The following is a 10,254-nucleotide window of genomic DNA, read 5'->3' on the forward strand; positions in this document are numbered from 1 at the left end:
AGAATGGGCCAATATAGACGTGTCAAAGCTAGCTTCCCCAGTGCTGAGCCAAGGAGGGCCTCTTCGTTCAAATCTGGCAGATCCTGCATGGGGTGCAGTGGGCTGGCTCTCACGAGGTCCGTGATTCGAGTACTGAACGAACGTGAGTTTTTTTTTTCTCGGCCGATATGCATAATAATTTACATATAATTTTATTTTTTATTTAATTATATAAATTTTTTTTTCTCCTGGCAAATCTAATCAACACAAATTGCCTGGATGTAAGAAAATATTATAAAATGACTTTTCATAAAAAATGGGTTATTCAGTCTAAGCCCGTGTTAGGTCTACCACTCAACGGCCAAGGCTAGGTTATTCAGTCTTGGCCCAAGCCTGGGTAATCATTGGAATGGCCAAGAATAATTACCCAGTTATGGCCCGGGCATGGGACAGTATAGGTTTGCCAAGATGGGCTTCCCAATAATGTCCCAGGCATGGCCCGTCGTTCAACTCTGGGGCTTCCTGTATGGGTTATTGTCTTTATTAATTATCATGTATCTCTTTTTTTCCAAGTTTTCTATGAAATTTCGGAATAAAACTATAAATGAATATTCTCAGTTTTTTTAATTATAATTATTTATTAATCAAATGATATTTCAACATACAAGCATATACGAATTATATTAATAATTAATATAATTTAATATTATTTTCTTTATAATTATTATTGTATATTAGAATGTTTATTACATTTATAATTAATATAAAATATGTAATCGCATTGTAATTATTTTTATACCATGTACTCCTCTATGTATATATAATATGATATGTGGTGATATTACTTTAAAAAGATAGATATATATCTATAAATATATATATATATTTATAGATACAAACACATATCATCATATATATACAACAATTCGATCATATGTGATCACAAAATCTGATCGTGTTCATAAATGATCATATATCATCTTATCTGACTAATTTATTGTGAATTATTATTGTTATTAATTAATTAATTTGACAGTCAATAATTTAAAAATTAGGAGCATTCTTCTTCATTGTCATTATTGTTGTTGTTGTTGTTGTAGTTGTTGTTTGAATCAAAAGTAGTCCCATTATTACTGGCAGAATTCGGACTTTTAAAATAAACTTGATCGTTGTCAATAACCACAGGTGTATTATCAGGAATAACATAGATTTTATTCTTGATAGTGACAACTGTCTATAATAAACAAAGTATATATTACTATTTTTTTTTATTTAGTGTGATACGTATTGAAAGACTCGCACGGAAAAACATATTGGCAGCAGTGCAGCCAGATCGCGGACGAAAAGTTCCCCTTCCCAAGCACCGTTTAAGCTGTGAGTGATGCTAAAATGGTGCGAAAGAAGGGGAACTTTTCGTCCGCGATCTGGCTGCACTGATTGGCAGGGTGTGGAGTATAGGGTGGGGACAATCGAATCGATTGTAGCGCCTGCAGTGGACGAAATACGCGTTAAATCGCACTTGTCTTGTGAATAGTTAAATGAAAGCAGTGTTAAAAAATAAGAACAAGTAGTTGTTGTGTTGTTAATTGCAAAAATACTGACAGAAATAGTAATTGCAAGTTTTATACATTTCTATCCATGATGCTCATCTTTGGCTAAAAATTATTACGGGGAATTTTTTAAATTACAAATTTTTAACACAAAGTATTTTTAATTATTGAGTTTTTAAATTTAAAATTACGAATAATTGAAATCACTTTAATTTCTTTACTTAATGCAAATTAATAATTTTAGCTTTGAAAAAATTATAATTATAATTATTTTAACTTATTTGTTATTATGACTATTATTGTTGTTATTATTATTATTACAAGCTAACCTTCCCGACTAGAAATTTTTAGGTGCAACCACTTGAGAACCAATTGGGTTGCCCAATGGGGACCCTACATTGGGATGTAACGCAGAAACGTACTTGGGCCCCGATCGGGCAATCCCAATAGGTTCCCAATTGGGTAAGACCTACGTAATCCCAAACGTGCGATCCCTATTAAAAGAAAAATTAAATTGCAAAAAAAAAATAAAATAATTTTAATTAGATCCGAATTTTAGTCTATTGTATTAGAAGCTTTGATGCTATCCACTGCGCTGACCCACGTATCCAATCGCGTGAGTGTAAATAGTATATTTATCATATTACTAAAGAATAACTTGAAGAAATAAAAAATCCGTGATGCAATAATCGACGTACTCTTTGTATAAATATATTATTGTTTTGTACTTTGTTTAATCTTTAGCCAGTAAACAAAATATTAAAAAAAAATTAAAAAATTTTACGATCAAATGGATTACCAAATTAAAACTCAAGGTACTTCAAGTAAATCAAGAAAAAATTAGTTAATAAAAATTTTAGTCGATCAAAATTATACTAGAAAAAATTGAAAAGAGAAGAGGGAGGGACACAAAACAGAATATCCTATTCAGAAGAAGCGAAAAATAATTTGATTTGAAAATTAAATAAATTTGATAAAATGAAATTGTTTATAAACAATTTAGATAAATAAAAAAGTAATTTTAACATAAATATTGTGTACAAGCGTAAAAAAACAATTTTTTTTTATTATTAAATTTTTGAAAAAAAAAAAAATTTTCAACAACAAATTTTGAGCATTTCAAATTGTATATGAATCATAAAAGTTATTGAAATAATAATAATTTTTGCATTGGGATATCCCAATAAGTTCCCAACTGGGTCCCGATGTGGCAAAACCAATGTAAGTTATTTATTTTTGCATTGGGCTATCCCAACGAGTTCCCAATTGGGTCCCGACGTGGCAAAACCAGTCAAAGTTATTTATTTTTCCATTGGGCTATCCCAACGAGTTCCCAATTGGGTCCCGATGTGGCAAAACCAATAAAAGTTATTTATTCTTGCGTTGGGATATCCCAGTAAGTTCCCAATTGGGTCCCGATGTGGCAAAACCAGTCAAAGTTATTTATTTTTGCATTGGGCTATCCCAACGAGTTCCCAATTGGGTCCCACTTAGGAAAAACTGATGCTGGGTAGGTGATTTTTGCATTGGGATATCCCAACAAGTTCCCGATCGGGTTCTGACTGGGATAGCCCGACTGGGCATGCCACAGCGATTCCCAATTGGGGCCCAATATATGTATTGGGACAATTTCTAGTCGGGTTATGTCGTTCAAAATAATATTTATTTTGTATTTATTAAAATTTTTTATACTTATTTTTTTCAGTACAATCTACTCTATATTTTTCCACCTTTCAAATGTGGTATCACACATATATTTCGCAATCTTTAAAAATTTTAATTATTTGTTTATAAAAACTTTCCGTATTCTCTCTGTGCTTTTTGAGGATGATTTAATGCGGTCGACAGATGTCGTTTTCGTCGCGCACCCGGCCAATAGTCCAGTCAAATAGAATATATATAGGGCTTATACCTTTAGTATTTTCGTATATATGCTATTCTGCCGGCATATATTCCCGGATAAATATTGCACGTCTCAACGCGAAGCGTGAGTTGTGCTTTACTCTCACTCTCTCAAGGTCAAGCAATTTTCTCGGCTTAAATTGCTTTTATCCGATCCTTTTTGCACTTTGAGTATTAAATTAGTTGACGAATATCAACAAAAACACTTTTTTATGACAGTAGATACTTTAAAAAACACTATTTTTACTAGATAGTAAATAAAAAACCGTTTTGATGAAATATTTCGGTGGACGTCGGGTTGTCTGTATGTGTGGATGATGTATGTGGTCACGATTTTTTTTTCATTCGCTTCAGTACCATTCTGAGTAATAGCCTATTTTAAATTACCGTCTTATTCAATGTAATTTAATTGAAAAATGAATAAATTCATCAACAGTGAACAATCTTTCTTGTATATCTATATCTATATCTATATATATATATATATATATACATAAAATTATAAAATAGTTCAATCTTTGGCCACACATGGGCTTAAGTCGCGGAAAAATAAATATTATTCGCGGGAAAATTTGAAACAAATTTTTTTCTTTTATTTTATTTAATACTTTTACGGAGTATTTATATGCTTGAATATTGAGTAACTGCTTAATGATTAATGATTATTTTTGTCATAAAATGAGCGTTGAGACGTGCACTTTTGGATTTTCCAAACTTTTTTTTCTTACGAGGTGCATTAATAGCTTGTAGGAAAATAATTCATTCGTATTGAGTTTTATTTGAGAATTGTATATAATTATATACAATTTTTATACAGTTGTATACAATTGGATCGAGCCATTTTTTGTATATAATTTTATACAATTGTATATAATCTTTTTTCATCGGGAACGAAAATAACATTTTTTATTCCTTTGTGGATCCTAACATATATGTATATGAATATATAATATATAATTATAATAATTATTGTACTTACCCCCATTTCGGCGATCCCGATCATAAAGAAAAAAATCAGTAAAAATTTAAGAGACATTTTATAAATTGTGTTTTGTATTAACCAGAAAAAAAATTGATTGTTGGCTGTTTTGATGCTCAATGTTTCTTCTAACGAAATTTCTGTCGTATATATACTCAAACTAATCGTTATTAATATACTTATTATGCCACTACGTCACCTAATGTTCAATGTCACCCAAATAGTTACGATTTTTTTAGTGCTTTCATAAGTAAACAATCTTAGCTCTAATGGTAGTTGTTATTAGAGTTTTATTATCGCTTCTTGTCATCGAATGACTTTAACAATGGAATTAAGTCACCAAAGTTCCCCAACCTATTATCAATATTTTTATTGATTATGAATCATCGGTTTTTTTTTTTTTTAAGTAATTGCACTTTAACTATATTGATATAAAATTGATATTGATGTAAAATTTAAAAAAATATTGTAATTTTTCACAATTGGGTTCTGTGTGGGACCCAAGTGGGAAATCCCGACGTAAACTCTAAAAAAATATTGTAATTTTTCCCAATTGGGTTCTGTGTGGGACCCAAGTGGGAAATCCCAACGTGGAAATAAAAATAATTAATGCAATTTTTCCCTATTGGGTTCTGTGTGGGGCCCAAGTGGGAAATCCCAACGTGGAAATAAAAAAAATTAATGCAATTTTTCCCTAATGGGTTCTGTGTGGGACCCAAGTGGGAAATCCCAACGTAAACTCTAAAATAATATTGTAATTTTTCCCAATTGGGTTCTGTGTGGGACCCAAGTAGGAAATCCCAACGTAAACTCTAAAAAAATATTGTAATTTTTCCCAATTGGGTTCTGTGTGGGACCCAAGTGGGAAATCCCAACGTGGAAATAAAAAAAATTAATGCAATTTTTTTCCTATTGGGTTCTGTGTGGGGCCCAAGTGGGAAATCCCAACGTGGAAATAAAAAAAATTAATGCAATTTTTCCCTAATGGGTTCTGTGTGGGACCCAAGTGGGAAATCCCAACGTAAACTCTAAAAAAATATTGTAATTTTTCCCAATTGGGTTCTGTGTGGGACCCAAGTAGGAAATCCCAACGTAAACTCTAAAAAAATATTGTAATTTTTCCCAATTGGGTTCTGTGTGGGACCCAAGTGGGAAATCCCAACGTGGAAATAAAAAAAATTAATGCAATTTTTTTCCTATTGGGTTCTGTGTGGGGCCCAAGTGGGAAATCCCAACGTAAAATTTACAAAAATATTGTAATTTTCCCCAATTGGGTTCTGTGTGGGACCCAAGTAGGAAATCCCAACGTAAACTCTAAAAAAATATTGTAATTTTTCCCAATTGGGTTCTGTGTGGGGCCCAAGTGAGAAATCCCAACGTAAAATTTAAAAAAATATTGTAATTTTTCCCAATTGGGTTCTGTGTGGGACTCAAGTGGGAAATCCCAACGTAAACTCTAAAAGAATATTGTAATTTTTCCCAATTGGGTTCTGTGTGGGACCCAAGTGGGAAATCCCAACGTGGAAATAAAAAAAATTAATGCAGTTTTTTTCCTATTGGGTTCTGTGTGGGGCCCAAGTGGAAAATCCCAACGTAAAATTTACAAAAATATTGTAATTTTTCCCAATTGGGTTCTGTGTGGGACCCAAGTAGGAAATCCCAACGTAAACTCTAAAAACATATTGTAATTTTTCCCAATTGGGTTCTGTGTGGGGCCCAAGTGGGAAATCCCAACGTAAAATTTACAAAAATATTGTAATTTTTCCCAATTGGGTTCTGTGTGGGACCCAAGTAGGAAATCCCAACGTAAACTCTAAAAAAATATTGTAATTTTTCCCAATTGGGTTCTGTGTGGGACCCAAGTGGGAAATCCCAACGTGGAAATAAAAAAAATTAATGCAATTTTTCCCTATTGGGTTCTGTGATGGGCCCAAGTGGGAAATCCCAACGAAAAATTTCAAAAAATATTGTCATTTTTCCCAATTGGGTTCTGTGTGGGACCCACGTGGGAAATCCCACCGTAAAAGTAAAAAAATTATTGTCATGTTTCCCCATTGGGCCCTGATTGGGAAATCCCGACGTTTAAATAAATAAATTTTTTTCACCTTTTTTAGGGGTTATCCCATTTTAGCCGCTTAAAATAAAAATATTTTTTTTCAACGGCAGCTGAAAACTCTTCTATACACTCCGAATACCATTTTTTGGTTTTATCGTCTGTTATTCTTTGGTATCATAATAAATATACAATTTACACTCACGCGATCACATACGTGGGTCAGCGCAGTGGATAACATCAAAGACTTCAAATCGGAAGGATGCAGGTTCGAGCTCAACAGTCACCGGGATTTTTGTATTAATTTAAATCATGTACACTCCTTCTAAATAATTAAATGATTTAATTACAATTATCTTTCTTTTTTTGCATTTTAATATTTTTTTCAACAGATATGCCTCAGTGGAATTTCTTGGGGATTTCCCCATTGGGGTACAAGTAGGATTTCCCCATTGGGGCCCAATAGGTCTTTCCGTGACATCCCTATGTACGGCCCCAATCGGGAATCCCAACGGGGGCCCAAGTGGTCGCACCTAAAACTTTCTAGTCGGGTTGTTTAATAAAAATATTAACCAATATCTTATATAATAAGCAATTAATTAATTGAGGTAGGCTTTTTTAAAGTTTAAGCTAAAAATTTTTTTGTTTATCAGGGGCATTTTCTTCTACAACATCGTAACATTTTTGTTACAATATTAATGAACAAATAAATTAATTATAGATACCTTGTAACCGAGTACGGAAAACGCGTTTTTCTCGAAACAGCATTTTCCGAATTTGCTGCAGTGATTACTCAAAGACAAATGATCCGATCACTACCGAATTTTTTTCTACATGTTCTTTATATAGTTCTTCATACAATAACCTATCGATTTTTCGATCTGATCAAAAATCGAATTTTTGCAGGTCATAAACGACCAAAATTTTGGGTGAAATTCGACTTTTTTTTTTAAACGCCGTCATTTTGTCAATTTTCGATTTTTTTTTTATCGTAGGTCATTTCACGGACAATATCTTCTAGTTTAACGAGAAATTTTTTTTTTAGATTTCATCCACGGAGAAGACCGGAATTACTGCAGCAGTAGAGGACCTTTTTTTCGCGCCGTCGGAGATCGTGTATAACTTAAAAAATATTTAATTTTTTTTTTTTAAATTTCACTGTATATTCTTAAAACGTGTATAAATATACTCTTAAAGTTTTGAAACAATAAATAAAGTAGTTTTTTTAATAAAAATTCACAAAAATCACATTTTTTAGGCCGTTACACTAGGTGTGCCTCTTAAAGCTGCTATATACACGATTTCAGACTGCGGGTGATGTCAGCCCTCGCCTGCGACTCGGGCAGCCAACTTCACTTTAGTCTAAAATCGTCTTGTTTCATCCCTCGTCACACAATATACTAGTTTCTTACTTGTTTTCATTTCCAAAGATAATTTAAAACCCCCTTGGGGGAAATTGATCTCCGAAAAAAAAGTTCGTGCTGTCGGACCTTGAGATGCTCAATTTTGAGTTGTAAGATGCTGCAGCTCATCTCAGGCCAAGTAAAAATTTTTTTTGCCCTCGATTCGGATTTACTTCTTATATTTTTGTCTCTACCGATCTCTTGCATCGAAGATACAAACTATCAGTAACGAAATAATATCATTTGACTTTTCTTATCAAAAATTTAATTTCCTACAAAAAAATATCGATGGAATTTTATCGTATTCAATAGTTTACTCATAAAATTCCTTTTATCTATTCACAATGGCTACAAAATCCGCGGCAAAAAATCATCTATCAAAACCCAGCGAAGGTTACAAATTTCTAAAATGGGTTCATTTTAATGTTCTCTGTGATTTGAACGGGAGGCTAAAAATTATTAGAATATTTTTAATTGAATTATATTTCTTTTTTTTTCGAGAACATTCGTTTGCCCGAGTCAAAATTAAAAAGGTGATTTGAGCCTCCAAATCCTATACGAGGGTAAGGAGGTTCAAATCATCTTTTTAGAATATGAAGATCCATGCATTAAAAAGGTGATTTGAACTTAAACGTGGTAACTTTGTCCGCTTTTACCAAGTTTAGGTTCAAATCATCTTTTTAAAAAGGTAAAATAAGCCTCCAGAGCCAAAATCTATAGATCAAGAGACTCTCATCGGATCGCCTACAATTGGTAAAGAACCAGAAAGGAAAAGGGGGCCACTAATTAGAAATGACTACCACGATCGAAAAAAATTTGAAATTTAAAAATTTCAAAAATAATTTCTTAGTAATAAATATTTTGTTGTAATTATAATAACTTAAGTTGACAAATAATAAAATTTAAAATATTAATAATAGTAGCTAAAGTTATACGAGTAGGCGTTCGAATAGAATAGTACTATGTCATTCGAAATTCGAATTGAATAATTAGTTTTTGACTTGTTAGTATATGATTAATTAATTATTTTATGTGAACAATAAATACCAACGATGCATTGGAAAACGGAAACTGCCGAAGAATTTGAAAAAAACTGCTAAAATCTAATCTACTGCCGCTGGGATTCGAAACCACGGCCTTACGAATATGAAGCACAACCACTGCCGCACTGCTACTCGGACGCTCATGATCAGTTGGAAATATCTTTATGTATTTAGAACGCAGATATTATTATAACAATAATATCATGCTAAAGAATTGAGCTCATTCGAAGTTACAGATTAAAAGTATGGTAGGCCATGGAGGGTTAAAATATCATTTTAAAAAGGTGATTAAGTCCTTCATACGCTACTTTTAGGACATCGAGGACTTAAATAACATATTACATTCAGCAGCGAGTCCAACATCAAAAGAACTGAGGCTTTGGAAGCTCAAACTACTGTTTCAATTTTGACTCGAGTGACCTTTAGAAAAATATATTAATTATCATATCAACGTAGTTAAAGTGCAATTAGTGTACAAAAAAAAACCGATGATTCATAATCAATAAAAATATTGATAATAGGTTGGGGAACTTTGGTGACTTAATTCCATTGTTAAAGTCATTCGATAATAAGAAGCGATAATGAAATTCTAATAACAATTACCATTAGAGCTAAGATTGTTTACTGATGTAAGCATTTAAAAAATCGTAACTATTTGGGTGACATTGAACATGAGGTGACGTCGTGGCATAATAATTATAATAATAACGATTAGTTTGAGTATATATACGACAGAAATTTCGTTAGAAGAAACATTAAGCATCAAAACAGCCAACAATTAATTTTTTTTTTTGGTTAATACAAAAAAAAATTTATAAAATGTCTCTAAAATTTTTACTAATTTTTTTCTTCTTGATCGGGATCGCCGAAATGAGGGTAAGTACAATAATTATTATAATTGACAATACTTTGAAAAAAATTATTATTACTGAATATAATTAGATTCAATTATATGTATAGTAATATATAGGGGAGACCGGGGTGCTATGGCCCCCTGGGGTACGAAGGCCCCCCCTCAAAAATTAGGTAAAAAAATTTTTTTGATTTCCGTCGAGTTATGACCACTCGATAATGTTTTTATCATATTTTAGGCCAATATGTAATCTATGGGGTAAAATAGACCACTCGATAAAAAAAATTATAACAAAAAAATTATTTTTTTTTTTTATTTTCACATATCACATATTGACCTAAAATATAATAAAACCATTATAGAGGTCATAACTTTACGGAAAATAAAAATAAAATTTTTTTTTTAATTTTTTTGGGAGGGGGCCTTCGTGCCCCAGAAAAAAAAATTTATTTTTCGATTTTTTGCAAAATTTCGACTGATTCTTCCGAAATA

The 10,254-nt window shown here is 32.1% G+C and overlaps 1 protein-coding gene across 1 annotated transcript; it reads right to left on the minus strand.

Moving 5' to 3' along the window:
• Positions 1 to 792: 792 nt before the first annotated feature.
• On the minus strand, positions 793 to 4,517 carry LOC130668350 (small heat shock protein hspM-like). Its single transcript, XM_057470595.1, has 2 exons — positions 4,411 to 4,517; positions 793 to 1,213 (listed from the first exon to the last, which is right to left on the minus strand). Exons 1-2 carry the CDS (start codon positions 4,465 to 4,467, stop codon positions 1,031 to 1,033), a joined length of 240 nt encoding a protein of 79 aa, XP_057326578.1. The 5' UTR covers positions 4,468 to 4,517; the 3' UTR covers positions 793 to 1,030.
• Between the last annotated feature and the right edge of the window lie 5,737 nt (positions 4,518 to 10,254).

Source organism: Microplitis mediator, chromosome 5 (assembly GCF_029852145.1).
Source record: "Microplitis mediator isolate UGA2020A chromosome 5, iyMicMedi2.1, whole genome shotgun sequence".
NCBI lineage: Eukaryota > Metazoa > Arthropoda > Insecta > Hymenoptera > Braconidae > Microplitis > Microplitis mediator.

What these genes read in the sequence shown, in the direction of transcription:
- LOC130668350 (XM_057470595.1), bottom strand. Translation starts at nt 4,467, where the DNA reads ATGTCTCTTAAATTTTTACTGATTTTTTTCTTTATGATCGGGATCGCC. An exon ending in TCGGGATCGCCGAAATGGGG is followed by an intron (nt 1,214 to 4,410) that starts GTAAGTACAATA and finishes TGTTTATTATAG; the next exon opens with ACAGTTGTCACTATCAAGAA.